The 24323-nt window shown below is 47.9% G+C and overlaps 2 protein-coding genes across 2 annotated transcripts in view; both read left to right on the forward strand.

The window, feature by feature from the left end:
• The first annotated feature begins 298 nt into the window (after window positions 1–298).
• Window positions 299–5409, forward strand: BATF (basic leucine zipper ATF-like transcription factor). The gene is made up of 3 exons (XM_069857049.1): window positions 299–455; window positions 2303–2407; window positions 4763–5409. Exons 1-3 carry the CDS (start codon window positions 390–392, stop codon window positions 4967–4969), a joined length of 378 nt encoding a protein of 125 aa, XP_069713150.1. The 5' UTR covers window positions 299–389; the 3' UTR covers window positions 4970–5409.
• Window positions 5410–16355: 10946 nt separating this feature from the next.
• FLVCR2 (FLVCR choline and putative heme transporter 2) overlaps window positions 16356–24323 on the forward strand; it is a 34373-nt gene continuing 26405 nt past the window's right edge. Inside the window, exon 1 of the mRNA XM_069858399.1 lies at window positions 16356–16829. Coding sequence (XP_069714500.1) covers window positions 16356–16829 — 474 coding nt within the window. The remainder of the gene's footprint in view (window positions 16830–24323) is intronic.

Consider the following 24323-nt stretch of genomic DNA (forward strand, 5'->3'; position numbering starts at 1 on the left):
TTTCTGGCTATTTTGAAGCTCATTTTTCCCAGATGTGATTTTTTTTTCTTCTTTTTTTTTTTCTTTTTTTTTCTTCTGTAACTTTTCTTCTTTGCCTTAAAGTTTCCGGCCATGTGACTTTCAGCTTACATCCCTGAGGTTCTGAGAAACCACAGAGGCCGAGACCTAAAGGGAAGGTGCAGAGGCTCTGAGAGGAGAGGCAGAGAAAGTGGCAGAGCACGAGGCAGGAGGACACAGTGCCTGTAGGACAGGCAAGAGCTAGGAAGTCAAGGGCCATCTCAGAGGGTACAGAGGAGAGCAGGGGAGAGGGAAGGGAAGAGAGACGGAAGGTAGACACACCAAGAACGCGAAGGAAGCTGAAGCGGCCGTGGGAGCCAGAGACGGGAGCCATGCCCCACAGCTCCGACAGCAGTGACTCCAGCAGCTTCAGCCAGTCTCCCCCTCCCAGTAAGCAGGTAAAGCGGGGATCCTTTCCCAGCTCTCTGTGACTGGAGAGTCCTTTGGGGTGGCCAGTAGTTGGGCAGGAGGAAGGTTGGCACACACTACTGGTGTTTTCACGGCACAGTATGGTGGGGCTTTCTAGGAACGGCTGTGGGGAGAGGAATAAGGGGCTGAACCAAGAGCTCCATCAGTAGCCCCAGACACAGAGCTGGATCTGGGTGAGGAAAACAGGCCTAGTTACCTGGGGCTATGTCAGGGGCTACTGGGGGGCCAGGATCCCTGGGCACTGTGAGCCCTGCAATACACACGGGGCAAGCAGCAGGCAGGAAGCTTCAGTGTGAGAGCTGATGCTCTGGTGAGTGGCCTGAGCATCCACCTTGTTCCCATGGACCGGGACAGCTCAGGAGCAGCCTGCCTGCCTGGACAGCACTCAGGACCCAGAAGACCCTGCCACTTCGGGTCTGCTTTGTTTTCTGGACAGCCTCAGAGGTTTTTTTGTCTCAGAGAGATTTTGCTCTGTTGCCTGGATTGCCTTAATGGTAGGTCTTTTGCTGGCAATACTGACAATAGTCCAACATATTTCCACTGCCTTTTCTGTATAAGCTTTGTTACATCCGTCATTTGCCATTTCTCTAGGGCTGGCAACAACAGCAAGTACCTGAGACTTTGCTCAGAAATATTGATGATGATCAAGACAGATTATTTTGGTCTTGCACTCAGGGATGATGAGGCATCCTAGTAGAGAAGGGCATAAAGCACAGGGGTTGCCAAAGGATAGGGACTGGACTTGGTGCAGGAAGTGGGAGCTGCCATATCTGAGACATTTTTAGGGTATTGAAAGCAAGGATAAAACGGTTCAGTTCAAAGAAAAGAAAAGATCTTGGGTGGGGTGAAAGGGGGAGAGGATGTGGACAGACCGATGGGCTGGGAAGATAACTGTTGTGGCTGAGTTTTGTAGTCCTGCGGAGAAGCAGTGGTGTGAATGTTAGAGTCCACAAAAGAGGCAGTGCAATATGAAAATAGAAGATGAAAGAGTCTGTGTGACAGTTTCAACTGTCAGAAGGCAGCAGCAGGACTAGATCTTAACAGAGAATGGCTGCTGCATGAAGCTTGTGACCTGGAGCTTGGAGGCTGTGCTCTCCCCTGCCAAAGAGGCTTGGGAGTGTTGCAGTCAGCATTGCAGGCATTGCTACCAAGGGACTCCAGAAAAGAGAAAGCACGGAGGTCAGAGAGCCAGAGCAAATGAGATATGGGACAAAAAAAAACCCAACCCAAACCAAAACAAACAGAAAAAGCTCTGAGTCTGTCTAGTTAAACAAGGCAGGGGCCACATTGCACTGTAAGGGTCTGCAATTAATAAAGCCTGCAGGAGAAGGGTGATGGAGACAGGGTGGGACCTACAGGCGTGAAAGGAGGAAAACACAAGCTGAATCTCTGGAAAGATGATCTATCTGAGGAGCTGGAATGTCTGCAGTACCATATCTCCACAGAGAGATGGGAAGGCAACAGTTTTCTGAGCAAGAAATTAAGATTGTCTCTGTTCCAAAGAGAGGCCCTTACTCTGGTCCCTCAAGCCTTATCTCAGGCCTGTGTCTTGGTGAAGGGAAAGTGGTCATCTCCCAGCAGTGCTGGGATGCCCAAGGGTATCAGAATTGCCTTCCCTGGTAATGGGGATGCCCAAAGCATCAAGAATCTCACATCCTTGGGGTATGGCTTTATCCTGGTGCTGAGGGTGTGTGTATCCACCCCATGTCCTGCGCTTCAATGATGTTATCTGCTGTGCCCCCTTTCCACCTACTGCCTTGCAGACGCAGGGCAATGGAGGGGATGCCCAAGTCATTTCCATGCCTTGTTTCCCTAGGACTCTTCTGATGACATGAGGAAAGTCCAAAGGAGGGAGAAGAATCGCATTGCTGCCCAGAAGAGCCGCCTGAGGCAGACCCAGAAAGCAGACACTCTGCACTTGGTGAGCACTCCCACCCTTCCCTGTCCCAGGCACTGAGGGCTCACACAGGGGTCGACGTAGTTTTCCCCTGGGGACTGGGGCTGGAGGTGCTCAGTTGAGGTAGGACAGAAAAAGTGAGGCCAGGGCAGGATGTAGGAGTTAGTGCTCACAGTGAGAGCACACAGCCCAGGACAACTGCCACCAGAGCATTTAGTGTTGCAGCTAGTTTTGAATCCAACTTTATCTCTCAGTCTGACATTACCAATTTCCTCTCCCAGCCTCTTCTGACTGGCTCAGTTAGAAGCTTTTTGAGAGCACAGGCTCACCTGGGCTGGCTTTTCCTGGGTTTGTGCTTCATGCCATCACTTACACAGCGGTGCATCAGCATATAAGGATGCGTTTCTGAGATGGTAGAACTTTCTGTTCCTTGGCATGGATGATGGTGCAATGTAATGCTGAATGGACCATCTCCTCTGGTCTCTTCCCTGAGACGCTACTCATTGTAGACAAATAAATATTAATAATTTCCTAGTATTTTTTGAAGTCTCCATGGTTACACTTGTACCCCTTTCTGCATCTGGGCACTGTACAGTACCCCATTTTTGCAAAGTATTCTTGAGAAGCCTGTCTTGAACCTTCCTCCTTACATAGTGCCTTCAGTCCATGGTTGGAGCTGGTTACAAAACAGATTTCACTCCCCTCTTAGTAGCTGATGATCTTTCTAGAGTTAACATGGCTCTAGGCTGATCACATTACATCTATCAGCAGTGATGACTCTGGGTGACTGTGCCTGAGAGGAGTGAGGAAACACTCTTTCCTTGGGGTTGCTGCACTCTCCAAGGTAATCCTAGAAGTGGATATGGGCTCCGATTCTCCCCCAGGAAAACCCTACCTAGCTGTGCACCAAGAAGAGCTGGGCTACACTTCTTAGAGCAGATGACAAGCCACCTGAGAACAAGATTGCCACTGCTCATCTAGCATTGATAGCACAGACTTCTTGCCTTCTTGAGGGGACAGGAGCAAGGTGGCTAAGCCCAGTTTGGCTCAGACAGAAAGGATCCTGGCAGGCAGCTGGAGAAATTCAGGAAGGCAAATAGAGAGTGGGTGCCGATTTTTTTGCCAGTTTTTCCAGTTCCTGGTGGACAGTGATCCCTTGCTGCTAATGGTGTTGCTCCTTGAGTGCTCTTTGCCTTTGGCTGACTCTGCATTGGGGACTTAGCTTCTCTGATGTGGTTCTGACCAAAAGAGTGTGGCTTAGGTTGAGCTCTGGCAGTATGAAAGAAGCCAGGAGCTCCATCTGCCCCAGGGCTTTGTAGCTTGTGTTTTGAGGAAAATGAGTCACTAGGAGGCTGGGGCTCCTGGGCCCGTGGGTGATTCCCATTAGCTCTTGAGTTTGACATCAGACAAGATTTCCATAGCATTTAGTCACATCTGAGAGATGCTCATTTGCTGTGCAAGTTGCTGTGGCAGCTGCTTGTAACTGCTGGGTGTGTTTCAACCAGTACCTGCGCACAGAGAGTGGGCACCATCAGAAGTTAGTGTAGCAGTAGAGAGGCGGATAGAGGGGCTACAGGTTTGGTTTGCAGTGTGGTGGTGTAACTTTCCAGGGCCTAAGTGCACTGGGTCCCACTTAGCTGCCTTGGATGAGTTTGCAGAGCCTGTTGCCGCATCCTCCCTCCTCAAGTCCTGCCCAGGCTGCTGGCTTCATTCTTGGTCGGTTCCTGGGATGCTCCAGCCTGGAGATGGCTGCGTTTCGGTAGCAGCAGATGTAGCAGAGGCTGCAATGCTCTCAAAATTGTTAAGATGAGGCTGAGCATCATTATTAACCCCTTTGTTGTTATTCTCATTAATAACAGTATTAATTCAGTTTTTCTGAGACCTCAGTTTCTCTTTTCTTCTGACTCAAGCGCCTCCTCCTCCTCCCAACCGTGCCACTGGTTTCCCCGGCTGCTATCAGGAAGCAGTGAGTCTTTTCTTTCCAGGGCAATGACAGGTTTCCTGTGGCAGGTGGTTTTCTGGTTAAAGACGGCGGTTATTCAGTACACCCTCCCCCCGGCTTGCTGGCCCGGGAAGCGGACGGGCAGCGTGCGTGAGAGGGAGTGAGAAAGCCTGGGCGGGAGCTCGCCACAGTCACTTCTCGTAAACCAAGGCTGGGGAGCGTGGCTGGGGCCACCAGCATCACACCCGCACTCGTGCTTGGCCCGGCCGGCAGGAGGAGGTGGGTTTGCCCAGGGGCAGCTCTGTGCCGAATTTACCGGAAATTTAGAATTCTGGAAATTCTATGGGGCAGAGTGGTGCAGGACCATGACCTGCATGTCCCCAGCTCGCCCCTGCGGCTCCTGTGCTGAGGAAGCCCCTGTGGTTTTGTGTCCTCAGGAGAGTGAAGATCTGGAGAGGCAGAATGCTGCCCTGCGCCGGGAGATCAAGCAGCTGACGGAGGAGATGAAGCACTTCGCCACAATGCTGAGCTCCCACGAACCGCTCTGCTCCATCCTGACACCTCCTCCGCCACCTCCAGAAGTGCTTTATGCCACACACTCCTTCCACCAGCCCCATATCAGCTCCCCACGCTTCCAGCACTGAGCCAGCCAGCAGGATGGCAGCCTTCTGGCTCTACTGACGGCAAGAAGCAACTTTGTGGGGTTTGCTTTTCCATTCAAGGGAGAGAAACAGAAGGATGAATGGACACCCCTTCTCAAAGTGTACGTGTATACTCTGAGTGACTTGCCTAAGAATTCCTCCCTGTGCAGAAATGGCAGAGCTACCAGGAGGCATCTTCAGGCGGCTTCCAGCTTGGACCCTGGGAAGAGGAGGTGTTCGCAAAAGGGCACCGACCACCTTTCCCCGTGCTTTCCTGGGAAGGCTCACAAGAGCGCGTGACACCAGCAGCCCCAGTGGGAATGGCAGGCTGCAGTGCACAACAGCCAGAGCTTCAGGGAGATGAATGGGAGCAGGGGCAGAGCAGAAGGTTGGGAGCCACTGAGTACCAGGGCAAAACTGGTTTATTTTTGTAAAATAAAGATTGAAAATGCTTAACTCTTTGTTTCCAAGATAGACACATCTAAGGCCTGTCATGACACAGTGAGGATGCAGGCAGCAGAAGGGGAGAACTTGGAGTCCAGGGAACAGCACTGTGTGTGCTGGTGTCTAATCCAGGGCCAGCAGCTGGAGCCCCACATTTAGAAGGGGGGTTGTGTAGGGGTTGGACAGGTTAGGGGCCAATGATTTGTGGGGTGATGGGGCCCCTGGGGAAGATGGGTCCCTCCTTGCTGCAGGGCTGGACCTGTCTAATGAGTCTGACGAGCCACGTAGCATCACAGGTCTCCTCCCTGCTGGTCCCATCAGCTCCCTGCTGCCAATGGGTAGAACTCCACCTGCTCCCTTTGCATGTGTGGTGTCACCTCACAAGTGGGTCTTGGTGGGCTGGTGGAGCCTTCAGCTTGACCAGCAGCACAGCTGGGAAGAAGTTTGCAGCATGGAGGGGAGTGTTGTTGTTGTGCTGGAATACACAATGGAAGCAGGACCTAGCAAGCCCCTTGCTCCAAGGCCACCTTGCTGTAAGGCACGTAGCTGCAACCTACTACTCTTTCTCATCAGTCAGCTCCACAAAAGGCTGCTGCACTGTCTCCGATATTAAAGCAGATGAAACCTGTAAGGTCAGTGAAGAGTAGATTAGTTCTACTGGGTCTGACCTAATCGAAACACAAGCTGGTACATCCAGGTGGTCTCTGCACCACCAGCCAGCAGTCCACTTATCATTTCAACTCTATACAGAGGGCTGAAGCCCACTTGCCTGTGCAGATCCTGTTGCTAATGCTGGCACAGGGCTGCTGCCACCTCCAAGGAGCATTTGCTGTATTTATTTTTTTTTTTCCAGCACAGGGTACCAAAAGCAGTGTTGCTGACATAGGTTTTCAACTAAATGAACCTGATTTTTACATACCCTTCTTTCAGGCACAAAGAAGCAGTCATATTTCCAGATGGGTTTTGACCTATCATAGCCCTCGAGAATGTTTGGGCACAGTCTGTAACGTGCTGTACTGTGCCCATTTGCTCTCTCTGATTCGCACTAGCAGGATGATAACCAAACACTGCCATGCCTCGGCAAGCTGTCCTCAGGAGAGTTGCAGGTAGCACCATGATTTCTCCTGCCACAGCCTGTTAAGAAGCTTGTGAACCTCCTGCCTCCTGCTTCTGGGCCAGCATGGGAAGCACCATAGACAGGGATGACTGGTGTCAACACATTGGCCTGGGTGACGCAGCCCTACAAAGGCAGCACTGAGGTTCATCTTCGCAGCTCTGCCCCCTGCCCTGAGGGGGATGCTCACACTTAGGGGAGGATGGTGGTATTCCAGTCAGGCAGCTGGGTTTCTGCATACAGGGCACGCAGAATACATCTACAGGCAGCAAAAAGATTCTAACCGTGTTCACACAAAAAAGCAGCAGGAGCAATTTCAGTGTGTCTTACACCAGCCCACTAGATCTCACACCAGTAGGCTTCACTCCATCCATTGGTGCAACAACCAGAGCTACTAATTCCCCACGCAGGCAATGCTTTGAGCCACCCAGGCTACAAAGGCCCTTCCCAAAGTGCTTTTATCTGGGATTTGGCCCTTAAAACCTCAGTAAGACAACTGGCTGCAGCTGTGGAGGTGCTTGTTTTTACAGGCTCCACTTCTGCTGCATCAACTTCTGGTAGGTTTGCTCCTGAATCTTTCACTTGCTGTTTCTCTGGGCGTGATGTTCCTGTGCTTCCTGGGTTACATGGAATCAGAGAAAAAAAGCTATTGCTACCTTGCTTGGGGTTTGCTGTGCAGGGCACTGCAGGCTCCTGCTCCTCACTGGAGGATGCAGTAGAACCCCAGCAAAGCTTAGGATGACTTAAAGCACAATGTTGCGTACAATAATGAGATGTTTCTATCCATGCTTGCAAGCCTTTGTGTTTTCTCCTAAAACGCTAAGCTTAGTTTTAGCTGAAGATGGAGAAAGGTCTTATCCTGTTATATATGTATCACCTATGCCCACGCAGACACCAAGCCAATATTTTTATTTGCAAAGCTGTCGAAGTCTGAGATCCAGCAGGCTGGGTGGGGTTCTGCGTAATGCCCATAGAATTGCTAGACTACTCACTGGTAACGTCTCAGACTTATTGCTGCAACTCAGAACGAAAATAAGTGGTAACTGGTGAGACTGGAAGACAGGTTTGCAACAACATCCTCTCCAGAACCTAAACAATAGTCTGGGCATCGTCAGTTAAGTTACCCTTCCTCTGCACGGCTGGCTGTGAGCTGGAGGCCTTAAAGCAGCATTGTGCTCATCCAGTTCGGCCAAACACTGGGAGCATGTTGGTGCTAAGGGATGCATCTTCCAATCCAAATTGGTTTTGCCAGTCTCGCCCTCAAAAACCTGATGCTGAAGATAATCTGCATAGTTCAAGTGGGTTTTGACCTCTCGGTTGCCGGTTACTTCTTGCGATTTTGTCTCTTTGTTATCAAGAATGGTTCCCCTGGGAGACCATCCTTAGCACGCAAGCAACAAGGGACAACATACCCTTTCAGAGCCACCAGACTTTTCAATCAGTCACTAAGAAAAACACCTTTTCCTGAGGCCCTTCCCAGAGCTGCACAAACTTCTTATTCAAGCTGCCTGAGGAGATAAGTAGCCAAGCCCCTGTCCTCAGGTGTGGCTCTCACTGTGTCAAAAAAACGAGTTGTTGCGCTCAGATGAAGAGCAAAGAGCAGGGTGGTGGCCAGGGCAATCATCCCTGATTGCTTTTGATTGTCTGCTCTGACCTGAATTGCAATTCCTTTAGAAATTAATTTCCATGGCATCTGGCATTTCTTAAGTGCATTATCTGTTTATGCATCTGTATTATCTGGCCATGCCCAGCCTCCGGGAGCTCCTTGCTCCTCCAAGGGGAGGGGATGCTTCTGGACACACAAGCAGAGACACCGGCTGGGCCTGTGGCAGCTTGTCCCTACCCGAGCAGGACATCAGCGCCTTTCTGTTGCACTGCACAGGCCCTCACTGAAAAGCTCTGTCGAAGCACAAGAGAGATGAGGGCTCACAGGAGGCTGAGAGGCTGAGGAAGGCCAGGCAGGGACAACTCTTCCCTGCCAGCACAGCCTGCAGAAACAACGCGTTTGTGCTGGCCTCTGCTGGGCAAAGGCTGAGCTCTGCCCACGCTCGGGCCCTTCTTGGCTCTCTCTTTGTGCTCCCTTACGGCAGAGGCTGTTGCCGGGGACTGGGGAAGGAACAGGGAGGCTCAAGGTTAATGTGTGTGAAGACAAGGGTTGGGTAAGGCTGCCTGAAGGGGGATGTCCACGTCCAGGTGGAAACGCAGGGCTGTGGTCTCCCTTGGCCAAAGATCTCGGAGCAGTTCTGCTCTGTGGTCCCAGCGTGTTTGCGTTGCTGCACGAGGGTGTGGGAAGCTTGTCTTGGTGTCCCCCACCTTCTGTGGGGCTTGCAGGGCTGTGTGCAGGCAGTGCTGGGCTTGGGGGGGTAAAAACAGGTAATTGCTTAAATAAACATAGACCTGGCCGCAGCCCTGATGAACTATAACCACCTTCAGTGAGATGAGAACAGAGGGTTTCAGTATTTTGATACCCAGGGAAGCTTTTGTAGAAGCACTTGGGTTTCTGGCCGGCTGCCTTGCCCTGGGCGCTCTGCTGTGGATGCAAAGCCAGCCAAAAACCCAGTGGTTTGGGGCTGGAAGAGCAGCGAGGGCAGGTGGAAGGTGGCACTGGGAGGCAGCTGCTGTGGTAGCTTCTCAGATCTCCGTGACTGTTGCCTCCAGGTTTACTTGCTAGTGGGTGTCTTCTCTGTAAACAAAACAGAGGTGTAGGGCAAACATCTCTTGATACAATCAGAGGGTGGAGATGGGAAATGGGGGGCATGAGAGTTCCATTTTCCTTCATTGATTTCACTGAATTTCAGTACCTCCCATGGATCAAGGCATCCTTACAACTCTATGCAGAAGGACAGCATGTCACAAAACGTGGAGGGTGCAGTAATTTTCTCCCTTTCTATCCCCCTAAAAGCAGAGACTCAGCACTTTACAAGCACTCAGTATCAGCATTTCAAGGCTGCTTCTATGGTAAGATAAAGATGTGACATTCAGTGCTGACTTAAGCTTAAGATATCTCCCAAGATGGGAAGTCCAGAGCATTCTTTTACACCTGGTAATTCCTTCATCTTCCTCAGCTCAGGTGCAGGCTCCCAATGTGCCAGGTGCCAACGTGGGGAGGCACAGAGCCAGCCAGGGCAAGGGAGGGTGCAATCATCCTACTTGATTCACATGTGAATTTTCTTGCTTGAGGGACAGAAGAAGGAGTAATACCCAAGCACAGTACCATGGAGTCAGGAAAGAGGTAGAGGCGTATCTTCAGTTTGGCAAAGAACAGACTGAGCAGTTCTGTTGAACATTTTGCTGTGGTTCAGAAGTATTTATGCACTCGTTTTGCAAATCCCATCTCAGAAGTCACTTCTGTTAGTACTGCCATCCTGCATCAGCCAGAGGATAATCTCCTGCATACTGACCCAAAGCAGCCGTCCACAAGAGACCCTCTCTCTGCCTCTCACAATGATCATAGTGTCCAAAGCAAGGCTTGTCATAAAAGAATGCTGTCTGGATGCTAATGTTTCAGCACATAGAGATCAAAGAATACGAGGAATCACTGCTAAGTGACAAAGTATTTTCATGAATCAAAAGCTGGCAAGAAGAGAAAAAGCAAAGCACAGCATGAAATGATGAGACTTTCTCCTAGAAAACAGCACTGTGGTTGCTTTGTCTGGGTTCTTCTGCCGTGTTGTTGCCACCTTATTATAGATTAACGATCTGTAGGGGATTTGAGCGGAGGTGCAGCAACTTGTACATGCATAAAATTGTTTAGGTTAATCGAAGATCTACCCATCTAAACAGCAGAGAATGTATATTCATTTCTTGCCAGGGCAGAGTTACAACCAGTGCTTTAAGGTTACCACGTATAGTGATATTTTTCTTTCAGCTGAGGTTGCAGACACCAGCTGCTGAGAGTCCTGCTTCAGAAACATCCATGCAGAGAGAGTACACATTTCTCCCAATTCCTGCACCAGCTCTGTACTCTTTGCTAAGACACAATCAACTTTTCTCCTCTCACAACACCAATAGTACAGTGCTCTGGTCCCAAGGACTTGTCCCGGATTTGTCTCTTTGCTGTAGTGTGAGTGGGAGGAAGAAGAGGAACGTGCCTGACTTCAGCAGTGAGCCGTGCACATTTCCAGCATCTTTAATTATTAAATAATGCCAGCTGCAAGCATTAGGAGATGAAAACCTTTTTTGTGTCATTGACATGAACTAGTATGACTCACCGAGATGGAGGCTGGAGGATGCTGAGTAAGAAAGGCTTATATACTTCGAGCTTTTGGTATTTGGGGTTAATCTGTGACCCTGATCTGGACTGGAGATGTAAATCTAGACTGAGTGTGTCTGAGTTTTGAGTCGAGCTGCCTCTTTTTTAACTTCTTTTATTCTGAGCTGAGTGAAAAAATCTTCACATCCCATATGCATGCTTGGTGCACAGCAGAGGAGTCAGATGGGTTTGCTCCAATGACAGAGCAAACAGAGTCTATGCATGGCTTTCCTCACAACTATCTACATCTCCACAGCTTTTTGCAAGCAAAGGTTGAGGCCTAGGCTTAGATGCTCAACTAGAGCAGCAGGCTAACCACAATTACACTGTTAGAGCTGGTTCTCATCTAGCCAGATCAGAGTTTGGGGAAGAGCAAGTTGATACCTGCTCGCTGAAGGCTACGCAGGGGTAGCGCAACTGCCCTTTGTTATGCACTAACCAACAATGGGCACATCTGAGGTACCATAGGCACAAGTGCTCTTTCGTGCCATACACTCCACTCACTTTTACACTATTTTCTTGCTGCAATAAGGCAGCTATGAATGTCAGCACTTCAGCTGTGCCCTCCTGTGTACTCTTTGTAGTTCAGACCTATCTGATTCATCCATACAAACATGTGTACTCTTTGTAGTTCAGACCTATCTGATTCATCCATACAAACATGTGTACTCTTTGTAGTTCAGACCTATTTGATTCATCCATAGAAACATCACAATTGAACTAGACAAGGTTAAATTAAAGCCATTGCTGTGTTAAAGCCAGGCTTTGAATAGGGAGATTAGATCTGCAAAGAGGTGGTAATTGGAGCTACTGTTGGGCAAGCCCTTGCAGCCGAGGTTGGAAGGTGTGGACTGGCAGTCAGGAACAACAGCCCTACTCCTGGCAGAGCCACAGGCAAATCACCATAACTCTTCGTGCCCCTGTTTCCCATGTAAAACAGATGTAGGTGATGCATCCCTAGTGAAGTTCTCCAAGAGCTACAGATGAGATGTGCTGAAGGGGAGCAAAACTTTATTTCCGTTCCTTGAGTTAAGCTTTTGAAAGGTTTTATGCTTTGATAGGTTTGAGGCTCAAAGTTATCCCCTGCACAGCTTTGGTGGTTCCAAGTCTGCAGTCTTCTCTAGATGAGATTTTAGATTACGCAACTAAGCCATCATATTTTGTGTAGAGGAAGGTAAGTTTTGCAAAATTTGGAATGCTGCAGAGCTTGCATGCTGCACTGTTATAAGTATAGTTGTCCATCACTGTATGTGTCTCCAGATCTTCACACAAGGAATGTAACAGGAAAGATTCATAAGGGTTTAGGGTATCAAAATAATTGTGTACTTAACCTACAGTAATAAACGAATCCACTGCACTTATAAGCTGCCCACTGGGTCCTGCTTAGTGGCTCCTGGGATGCAGAAAGCTGTAGGTGCCAGCAGAGGGCTGGCAGCCTCCCTATTGGGGAACAAGGCTGCTTTGTCCAGCATGGCAGCCCTTTGCAAGCCTGCTCTGCACAATGGGTATGCAACTGTGCACTGCATCCAGGTGTGCCATTTGGCCTAATGATACAACTAGCTGCCTTCTAAAGACCTCTACTAATGCAGTTTGTGTGTTGAACCCAATATAAAACATTCTCCCTCCACCTACAAAGATGTTGTTGCCTTCCCTGCAATGTCTGTTCACAGAATCACAGAATCACTAGGTTGGAAAAGACCCACTGGAACATCGAGTCCAACCATTCCTATCAATCACTAAACTATGCCCCTCAGCACCTCATCCACCTGTCTTTTAAACACCTCCAGGGATGGTGACTCAACTACCTCCCTGGGCAGCCTGTGCCAGTACTCAGTGACCCTTTCCATGAAAAAATTTTTCCTGATGTCAAGCCTGAACCTCCCCTGGCGGAGCTTGAGGCCATTCACCCTTGTCCTGTGCCCTGTCACTTGGGAGAAGAGGCCAGCACCCTCCTCTCTACAACCTCCTTTCAGGTAGTTGTAGAGAGCAATAAGGTCTCCCCTCAGCCTCCTCTTCTCCAGGATAAACAACTTCAGCTCCCTCAGCCGTTCCTCGTAAGACTTGTTTTCCAGCCCCTTCACCAGCTTTGTTGCTCTTCTCTGGACTCGCTCCAGAGCCTCAACATCCTTCTTGTGGTGAGGGGCCCAGAACTGAACACAGGATGTGAGTTGTGGTCTCACCAGTGCCAAGTACAGGGGCAGAATAACCTCCCTGGACCTGCTGGTCATGCCATTTCTGTTGTGAAAGGTTGTGTGGGATAGACTAGGAAATCTTCTGACATCTCTTCTAGAGCTTAATCCTACCAGTCAAAATGTGATAGAGCTACCTAAGAGCTGCACTAGCTAGGCCTGCTGAGTGTAATGATTTAGAGGCACAAATCACACTGCTGTGAGTTTGAGAGCAAGGGACGTATTGTGATCCTTTGAGCTTAGGTGCTTCCCATTTAAAAGGAGCCTAAGCATCCTCTGAAGTCTCTGCAGGAACCACCTGGATGGAAGATCCAGTAGGTCCCTAAGTACCTGCTTTTCTCTGGCAACCTTCACCTTTTGTCCACCTACTCCTTGGACATCTTATCCAGCATGGAAGAGAAAAGTTATCAAGGAATTATTCTTTTCACAACAATTTTTCTAATGCGCCTCCTGCACACTTTCCAAGACAATTTCCACCATCCATTCATTATGTCCTTGCTTGTTATTGAGGCCTCTTGCTATCCACTAGAAATCGGAAATCTGGATTGTCATGGATTGTCTGGATTGTCATCATCCCTAGTGTTCATGTTAATTGGGTAGGCTTTGAGAAAACCAAGCTTGTTCCAAGGCATGTTCTTCCGTCCTTACAGAACATAAAGGAATTACATATACTCTTTGGTCATAAAGGCAGAGTATATATTCCAAGAGTGTCAGAAGTTGGATTTCTTGAGATCAGTATGGAAGACAGAGATGTTAGGCTCTATCTGATGGCCTGTACCGTTACGTTTAATTTATACCCTGTTTCTGCTTCTGTTTTAGTGCTTTCCAACCTTCACAGATAATTTCAGCTATAGGATCCTGTAACCTTTTTAGCACTTGCATCAGTCTCCCTGTAAAGGAGATTTCCCTCTAGCTTTCAAATCCACTTAAAGGGGTTGTCCTACAACATAAATAATTTTTCATGGCTAAGAAATTTTTATATAAAGATGTTCTGACGAGGGAAATCCAAAAACAGCTGCTGTGCTGGTCCAAGGAGGGAAAGAGGCTCATCTGAGTGGGAACAGATGCAGCAATGGAGAGAGGAAGAAATGCAAAGCGCAGGGCTTTTATTTTGGTCCAGAAATTGGCAAACTATATAAAGGAGTGTTTGAGCAGTTCACAGAGCCAGAAACAAAACAAAACATCCCTGAAATCAGAGGACAGGAGTTCTGGGAAATGTGGGCCTACACGTATGAAAAATACTTCACTAAATTGGTTTTGGGGAGAGCCAGGTTTGCTTCCCTTGCCTAGCTTGTGTTCACTTGACTGTAGGCTGTAGTCACCAGAGGCTGGACACTGATCCCATCCATCTGCTTTCAGCTGTTATTTGCAGCAAGGGCTGTATTTTAGTCATTCTCGATTTACTGTTTGACTTTTCTGATTAGACTAAGACCTAGTTTTAGTGCAAGAAAATTATTCCTTGCTTGGCCTCCTCTGGCTTTCTACATACTTTTTGTTGGTGCTGGGTAAAACTAAGGATTTTTGAGAGACAACTAGGAGGAAAGTGGGACTGAAACATAGTTCAACATGACAGACTGTTTCTGAGTTTGGAGGAGGGCTGCTGGGAGGCAAAAGACTCAAGTGTGTGTGTCTTATTCATCTCCCATATATCTGAAGATGTTTTTATGCCTGTGCTTTTTTCAGTCGTATGTAAAGAAATGTAACTGTCCTCAGTGTTTTCCTAATGTATGACAGTGTCTACTCCCTATTTTCTTCCGTATACTCTTTCTGCTCTTTCTTTTTCTGTGACCTAATTTTGAAAGCCACATTCAATCCCCGTTAGTCACTGATATCTTCCTCTCTGGTACCCAGAGACCTTTGACTACAGTAAACTTCTGTATAGTACCTAAGTCTAATCATCCTAGATATATCAAAGTTTACATTTTAAAGATGCCATGGACTGTGGTAACACTTCCAGTTACAGATAACTAAAGCTACACTCCTGATGTCATACAGACCTAAATACAACATGTAGGTCATGTACTTAAGTTAGTCTTGAATAACTTAAATACTGTCTTACCATCTGCAAATCTTGCTCCTTGCTCTGCTTTTGGGATCACTAATAAATGACACTACCTTGAGCAAATCCAGTTTGCCTTGCTAAAAATCACCTGGTTTTATTTTCTTGATCTTGGGTTTTCAACTACTCTTTAATCAATGGCAGCAATTACCTCTGGGGAACTTTAATTACTTTATAATATTGTGGAGAATATTGTAAAAACCTTTTAAAATCTGATGAACCTAAAAAATCTGTACTATTTTACTGTTATATCCTCAGAGTTCTCAGACTAAGCGGCTGTTGGACCACGATGGTCCTTTTCCTGCTCCATTTCACCTCCATGCTCTCTGCACTGCTATCACTCATTGCATTCCAGATACAAATTTATCAGAACAAATTCCTCTGTTCTTCCCATCATCTCAGTACAAGGTCTGGAATAACTTTAGGTGCCTAATCTAAGAATAAATGGGACCAATAACCGCTTTTCTGGCTCTTGCTTTTGAATTTGCCTTTCCTGCGTAGAAGGGCTACATTATGGTTATTTTGTACCACGATAACAAGCATCCAAGATGAGGCTGGAGGGTCGCTGTGGGCTGAGGAGAGGTAAACCAGGAAGATACGCAGCTCTGCGCTGCGGTGCTTCCAGCGGAGCACACCGGGACGGCTGCCCGGGCTTCGCTTGTCTCCAGCTGTGCTCCTGGCCACTCCGCTGGGAGCAGAAAACCCAAGTGGGTGACAAGATGCGAGCTCTGTGAGGATGGACAGCAAGAACCACTTAAGGTGACATTTGCTCCTTGGAATTATTTGTCCAAAATGGGGTTTTTTATGCTCCTTGCAGTAGCCCCGTGGATACCCAGCAGAGCACAATGTCAGTAACCTCTGACAGCGTTCCACAAAGGAAATACGGGCCACAGAAACTTCACTTTTTCATTCTCTGGCCCAAATCTTTGCCTCGTGAATACAACATCCAAAAGGCAGGTGGCTGCTCCCATTTTTTCAAGTGGATTTTGGGCTGTGTGTTCACAACATGAACAACACGATCGTGTGAGCGAGTCCACGTTTTAAGGCTGACGCCGAGTGACGTTCGTACAATTCAGATGACACGTTAATGAAACGAAATGTAGATCATCTAGGACTTCCCGGCAGAAATCAGCTGGAGGGGTGGATTGCTAAGGCGATACGAACACAAGGGCTGGGGCGGGGCGGGGCGGGGCGGGGTGCCGGCGTGAGGCGGGCCCGGCGGGGCAGAGCTGAGCCGGGCACAGCCGAGCCGAGCCGAAGCCGAGCCGAGCCGAAGCCGAGCCGGAGCCGGAGCCGAGCCGAGCCGAGCCGAGCCGAGCCGAGGTGCCGGCATGGTGCAGGGTGCCCCTCCGGCGGCGCCGGGCGAGGTGCGGCTGTCGCGGCGGCGCTGGCCCGTGGTGCTGCTGTTCAGCGGCTACTCCCTGTGCAACGGCTTCCAGTGGATCCAGTACGGCAGCATCAACAACATCTTCGCGCGGTTCTACGGCGTGGACGCCTTCGCCGTGGACTGGCTGTCCATGTGCTACATGCTCGCCTACATCCCGCTGCTGTTCCCGGTGGCCTGGCTGCTGCACCGGCGGGGGCTGCGCGTCGTCGCCCTGGCCGGGGCGGCGCTCAACGCGCTGGGCGCCTGGGTGAAGCTGGGCAGTCTGAAGCCCAACCTCTTCCCCGTCACCGTCCTGGGGCAGGTCATCTGCTCCCTGGCCCAGGTGTTCATCCTGGGCATGCCCTCGCACATCGCCTCCGTCTGGTTCGGCTCGCACGAGGTCTCCACCGCCTGCTCCGTCGCCGTCTTCGGCAACCAGGTAGCGAGCGGCCGGGCTGGAGGCTGGGGGTGGGGGGAGAGGGGGCAGCGGCAGCAATGAGAGGCACTTGCACGAAGTTCCTCATAGAATCACCAGGTTGGAAAGGACCCACCGGATCATCGAGTCCAACCATTCCCATCAATCTCTAAACCATGCCCCTTAGCACCTCGTCCACCCGTGCCTTAAACACCTCCAGGGAAGGGGACTCAACCACCTCCCTGGGCAGCCTCTGCCAGTGCCCAATGACCCTTTCCGTGAAAAATTCTTAATGTCCAGCCTAAACCTCCCCTGGTGGAGCTTGAGGCCATTCCCTCTTGTCCTGTCCCCCATCATTTGGGAGAAGAGGCCAGCTCCCTCCTCTCCACAACCTCCTTTCAGGTAGTTGTAGAGAGCAATGAGGTCTCCCCTCAGCCTCCTCTTCTCCAGGCTAAACAACCCCAGCTCTCTCAGCGGTTCCTCGTTTAGACTTGTTCTCCAGCCCCCTCACCAGCTTCGTCACTCATCCTGGGAGATGCGGCTGGTACCTGCAGAGAGGCAGAGGAGTGATAGTGGCGGCAGAATCAAGCGGGACCTAAGCCTGCAGAGTTAGGGGAAGCGTGGGTGTTTGGCATGACTCTGGCTCTGAGGCGTGTTTGGGCCCAAGGTCTTCTCCACTGCCCCCCTGCTCCCATGTCGGCCAATTTCCAGTCAAGGGGTGCGAAGCAGTAGAAGGAGAGGAACGTGAGGTGAGGAGAAACAAGCTCTAGGCAGAATGTCCTGCGAACCTCAGATCTGCAGTTGTGTCTGGACTCGCTACTGCAATATCCTCCTTCTGCTGACAACTAGGTGGGACGAAGAACATTAGCTGTCCACTGAAGAAAGTACTTGTTGCTGAGCCCCAGAGAAAAAGGATGTTAGCACTTTCATACCTCTTTGAAGTAGGTACACAGTTTCTACAAGCAGTTGCTTTGAAAAGAAAGGACCTAGAAAGGACCTTCAGGCTAGGGTGAGGTAAGTTCTCTGAGCACTCCTGTGCCAACGTGGGTCAGGGAGGCCAGCGACCTGCCCTTGCTCAAGCTGTGATGGTCTTTTCTTGTAACCAGCTAGTGCTCAGAGGAGATAAATTTTTCCACTGCTTTGAAAGGATTAGGGAAATAGCTTCTTGACCTTTGTACTGGAGTACCTGCTCATCCCTGTTGCATGAAGCAGATAGGCCAATACTGATGCCACGTGGTGTAAGTGGAGTGAATCTGGCTCTGCAATGCTGACGCGAAGATGAGGGAAGCAGAACCTGGCATTAGCTGCTAGTCTGGACCTCTGCCCTTTGCTTTGAGACCCAGTGTACTCCCCTATGCGTGACTCTGCATCCCTCTGGATCGTCTTTAAATCAGCCTGTGGATGGCTGCTCTACAGATTTGAATGGTTTGCAATTTGGATAGTTTCTAATGTGCAGTTCTTCCTCACAGATAACTTTGTGTGCAGTGAGTTTGAGGTTTCTTTTCCTCACATTCCTGGGTTTCTGTGTTTATTTAGAAACTGCTGAAGCAAAAAAAAGTGATTACTTGGAGATGGTATTTGAGGAACTGAAGTTTGTGAAACAGTGCTTGAGAATTAGGGAGACTCTGGTTTATATCTTTTGGAAAGAGAAAACATACTTATCTTACTCCAAGCAAATCTAAGCTTTCCTCTTTGCTTTTGTCACTCAGGCTAGCGGGCTGGGGTTTTTATGCATTTAAAATGAATCTTTAAAATAGAAGGCATTTAATTTGGCATGAGGACTTTGTTGATTAAGGTGTAAGTAAGTAACTGAGTATTTTGCTATCAGATTTTGGTTTTTTTATTATACAGGTGGAGTTGGTCAACAGCATGCATAAGAAATCCAAACAATAAGGTTTTCAGCTAGCGTTTGTTATCATCCTAAAAGATGTGGATTAGTATAACACTTGTGGAAAGCAAGCTTTAGCTACACTTTTGCTCTACACTGCTCTGGGAATTGAACTGACACAGGAATGAGACCTCAGATCCGTACATAGCCTTTGCTTTGTAAGCCCAAACTTTTCCTTTTAGAGAACAGAAGTCAAAAATAGCAGTGACTGAAGGCAAGGCGTATTCCATGAGAAGGACCTATTCATTCCCTTAGTTGAGGGTCCTGAGCTGCATAATTACAGTGAATGGAAAGTAGCTATTTTGTTTACTGGTGATGTTTGATGGGGAAGAAACAGAGGCATTATTTTTTCCAAACTTTGCAGTTAAAGACTGTTTTAGGAGTGTTAGCAAAGGGTATAATACAGTGAGTTTGTAATTGCAGTATGCCAGTATGGCAAATTATTCCCTTTACTCATTCCTCTGCAACTGCATGGTTTTCCTTTCCTTGCCACGTCACTTAGCTACAGATCCTCAAGGTGGAAAACCCTGTCATGAGTTATCATGATTATTATTATGGAATACCAAGCACTGATGCCCCTTTCCATCAAGAACTGCAGCTGGCTACATGGAGGAATAGGACAGTGTCACTGCTTCTTTCCTGGACGCACCTGCTCTCTTTCTGCTTCTACCCTCCTGGCCTTAGGCATCACTTAAGCAGTTCTGTCCTGAGGAGAGTCCTGCCTGCTGGACTCTCATTTAGGTCTGCGGGGGTGATGTCTGCTCAGGACGCTGCTGCTGCTGCTTGCTGAGTGATGGAACCTTCAGGTTCAAAGTTAGCCTTGAACAGCAAATCAGTGAATCAGTCAGACTGTGTATTAAATATTTTAAAAACCAAACAAACCCTAGCAGAGTATCAGGTTCTCCTCACTTGTTGCTCGCCATGTTAGCCGCAGCACCTGGAGTGCAGAGAAGGGTTAGATTGAGCACGCTTGAATCAATGCTGCAGAAGTAGTAGAGAAGAATGTAGGCACCTGTGAAGGAGGGACTCACAGTCTCGTTTACTTGCTGCTGGTTTTCATGACATAGAACTTTTCCTGATTTTAACAGGGAGATGCATAGTTTTTTCCATTCTTTTCCCCTCGTCTCTGCAAGAGTGCATATAGGGAGGCATAGAATGGGGTTTACTTGCATGTTGGGTACTTTGGCATTAAATTATTAGTGTTGTAAAAATATTACTAGCATCTAATTGCTTAAAAGACTAGGAAAAATCTATGTGGGGACTTGTCCTCAGGCTGAAGTTCTGGGCTGAGGAGGCAGAAGTGTTTTGGAGAGTTCACTGGTGTCCTTCAGATGTGTTTAAATATTGGGAAGAATTTATCTGACATGCTTCTGAGACACAGCCAGCAGCAGCAGCGTGCCAGCTACATCATCAGCAGTGTCACTTGCGGAGGAGCTCAGTGCTGGATATTTACAAGAAGGTGAGCGGGAGAGAGCAGTTTGCGTAAGGCCCTATTGCTTCCATTCAGGGAAATGCTCTGTCTCTCCTAGTGGATCTGAATTGGGTAAGGAGTCTGGGTGGGGTGGGTGTTGCTGGGTGTTGCCAAGTATCGGGTCTGCAATACCAAAATGACCTTTGGTTTTGCACTGGTTAGCCTGCAAGTGATGTTTGTGCTGAGCATGTGCCCCTGTTTGATGCCTCGATGCTAACTATTTTGTACCTTTTGCCCTTAAGGGAAGGCAGCATCTGAAAGTCTGAGAAGTGTTATGAAAATGCAGCAAGCCCAGTGGAATTGCTGTGTTCGTCTTCCTCACATTCCTCTCTAGCCTGGCACTGTATCTCCCAGGGTTTTAACTATTAGAATAGAGAAGATTTTAGTAAGGAACCAAGAGGAGCTGATAGTGATAGTAGTTAATAACACTCTCTAGCCCTGGCTCCATTCTCCTCCTGTAAAGAAGGGCAGGGTGGATCAGAGCACTTGGATCACAAGGAGTGCTGTGTGGCCAGCTCTCCAAGATCCTGGATGTGGCTCAGTGTGGGAGGGTGCACTGACCAAATAGCAACGTGGCTTTCCCAGGAATGTCTTAAGTTTCTACAAATGGACTCTGGAGCCTGAAAGAAACTTTTTCTACCCATTTCATCTGATGCTCCCTTCCTAGCCATACGCCAAAAGCAGCTCCCCCTTCTACCTCACAGAAGCGATTGGTGTTTGGATTATGTTCTGTTAAAGTTACATGGGAGTTAAAGAAACACTACAGTGTTTTTTTTTCGGGGGTTGGGGGGGGGGGAAGACTGCCCTAGTGACACCCTCAGTGCTTGCCTTGCAGGACCCCAGGGCTGCCTATGTGAACTGACTTGTAGTGGGTCCTTGACCAAAGTATTGTATCCTGACTGAGGAATCCAGCAGTAGCTGAGGTAGCTGTCAAAACTGAAACCACTCTCTAGCTTTACTCTCTCTTATCTACTGCTGGTTTTTTTTGCTGTCTTGCATTTCTTTCCCAGTAAACTGGGGGAAGGTGCATTCAAGGCAGAGTGTCCCTGAATGACTTGCATAGAGAAGTAGTCTTCATGATATGGCATTGCGTCATATTAAGCAGTGTCAGATGATGCCACAGAAGCAGAAGTTTGATGAGGAAGGGAGTTTGGTTTGCTTCCAGAAGAGTTTTGGTTGTGCAAGTGCAGTTTGAAAAAATGGGTTATCTCCCACATCAGTGAGAAAGCGAGAAAGAGCCTGAGCCCTGTCTTCTCTCATCACAAGACCTGGATTACAATTTTTACTTTAACAACTCAAATACTTTCTGCTTCTTAAACACTGCAAGAAAGGTGACTAAGCTGTGGTCTACAAACATGTATGTTTACTTCCTGACTATCTGGATTTCAGCAGGCTTTTTTAGTTTTGCTGTCGGTGGTATGGAACAAGCATACTCTGGAGAGCAATCCGTACAAAAGTAAACTGTGTAGAAACTGGCAGCTTCTGCTTTGCACAGCTCTTCAGTTGGGTATTTTCAATTCTACTGTGGCCTTTGGTATAGAAAGGCAGCTGGGACCTGTGCTGATAGCAAAGCATTGGGAAGCTGAGGTACAGGAGGAGTCACAGTGTGTGAGATGGGGGTGGCCGGCTGCCCTCTGCAGATTGCGATATGTGAATTGTAGGGTCAGAAAGTTTAGCTTCTGTGAAATGTCATTGCATGGAAGGCACCTGTAATTAGAAAAGGAAGGAGCACTGCAGGGCAAAGCTTTGACACACAGACAGGAATAGAGGAAGAGGCTGTGTTGCCCATGATTTTCAAATAGAGACCTCCTCAGAGGGGTTCCCTGGGTGAATGGACAGCCAGGTCTGATGCATTTAATTATGTTGGCAGAACTGCCAGAGAGTCATCTTGCACAGGTCTTGTATGTATTGAGCTTGGTTCAAAGTTCACCTCTGTCATACATATAAAATCAATGTAGTGAGGAGAGTCCTTCTGCTCCACTTCAAAAGGGCTTCCCTACTGCAACAAAGGTGTGTTGTTCAGAACATAGAATAATGTAGTGTGGGTGATGTGTGTGAAAGATTGATTCTCAGATCTAAGTGACCATGGACCCTGTTACAAGTCACTCCTCTGGGAGTGGAAAGGTAGAGTAACTCCAGTGGTGTGCTGAAAAATGCACTGAGCTTTCATTGCTGAGAGCAGGTGAAATCCTTGATTTTATTATTTTTTTGCCTGCAAAGCCTTTCCTACAGAAAGGTGCAATACATCAGAACAGGGGAGCATCTGGCCTAGGTTAGGCCAAATTTATCAGGCAGCTTCAGGCCAGTAAGTGATAAGTGCTAAGGGGAAGACAGTAAAAAAGGAGTATATCTGCCCAATTCTCCGATTTCATGGCTTAGGAACTTGCTGAGACTGTGTTGAAATCATAGTTTCCGAGAAGCCTGTCGCACTGGTGTTTATCAATGCCTAAACTTCATTTTTTTGACTGCTACGGTTTCTGCCCATTTGGCCAAACCCCTGGGTTTCCTGAGATTCCGTGTGCCAAGCCTCTTCAGAATTCATATGACGTTTGCCTTGCTCCATTCCTAATTTCAGTATTTGGTAACAGAGCAGAGTGAGCAGTTAGGTGGGCTTGTATGCAAGTAGTGTGGGTTTTCAGCTGACTTGTTCTTTTGAACTCCTGGATGAATACCATCTCAGAGAAGAAATTAGATGAAATAAATTAAGAACTTCCATTCCTAATTGTTCAGCTTTTCGCCATGTGAGGAGGTTCTGTGGATGTAGAAACCTCTCATAAATATTGTGACATGAATGCTGGTGGAAGACTTAAGTTAGTTCCCCCTCTATCCTCAAATGTTCTCCTTCCACAGTGATAATCTTTTGGACCTACAGACTTTCTGGCAGTCTTCCAGATTTTGCTGTGTCTGAAGAGTTTTGACTTAATTTGTGAAGTTGTTCTGCTGCCTTTTCTTGCCCAAGTATGGTCTCACTTTATCATGGTCCTGCCTGCTGGCTTTTTTTCTTTGCTTGAAGGAATATTGTCTAGTTTTGAGTCAGGTGGTGGTGTGGTTTGGTTTTTTTTTTTTGTGTTGTTTTTCTTTACTTAACTGTGATTCCTTTGTTCTGTTCTAAAATATTTTGCTAATATTCTCTAGGCTTACACTAAGCCTCTGATGCAGTCTTTACACAATCTTAATGCTGCTTGAAAGCATTTCATTTCTTTGGATTTTCTTTTTAATTTCCTTTTAGCAAGCTGTTTTCCTTTTAGACAGCTCCCCCTTGCAATTTGAATATTCCCTTGCTGCTTTGGAGGGTGGAATTTTTTTGTCGCTTCTGCAAGGAAGCTGAATTTGAATGCAGTGCAGAACCATTCTGTAATATTGGTAGTGGTCACACTGTGCTGCTCTAGGTCTAAATCACAAATTGTGCTGCCTCTTACAGGTTCTCCTCAGAAAAGAGTATTTATGGAATCAAAAAATGCAGTCTCTGCATCATCCCTGTCATGATGCTTATTTAGCCTGCAAGAGCATTGTTGGAATTTCTCACTGTTGTATTTTTTCTGCCTTTGCAGCATCTCTCTCTTTCTGTCTTTTAACACTTCAGTTGACCTTCAGGGTTTGGTAGTCTCCTCTGTCAATTCTTGTGCTTACTTAAGGAATTTTACAGGGCTTCGTGTTCGCATTGCTGACTCTTAGTTTTCTGTAAGGTGGGGACCCACTCCTCCATTGATCATTCATTCGTTTACAGTTTTTATGCTGATACTGCACTGATTATCTTCCTTCAGCAGGCTCTTAGTATACGAACAGCTAAGCTTAAATTAGACATCCCATTTTCCATTTCAAGAATTTGGCTACATTTATACCATCTTACTAGCCACTTGCTGTTGGTTTTGTTGCCTGTTCTACTGTACTCTTAAATCTTTAATGTGATGTTGTTGTTGGGGCTGGTGCTTGACAGAATTCAGGTAGGAAATGCATTCTTTCTGTCCTCTATCAGCCTTTAAAGAATACATACACTCTGCTGTAGTTATTGACTTTGCTGGTATTCTGTTTAAAAATTGCCCAAAGCCTTCTTAAAATAAAGTGCCAGCAGTCTGGTTCTTGAGGAGAGATTCTCAAAGATCATGACAGTGTTGAGAGTTTTAGGCATGGAGATGCTGAATGATGGGAATTTTGGGAA

Source organism: Phaenicophaeus curvirostris, chromosome 5 (assembly GCF_032191515.1).
Source record: "Phaenicophaeus curvirostris isolate KB17595 chromosome 5, BPBGC_Pcur_1.0, whole genome shotgun sequence".
NCBI lineage: Eukaryota > Metazoa > Chordata > Aves > Cuculiformes > Cuculidae > Phaenicophaeus > Phaenicophaeus curvirostris.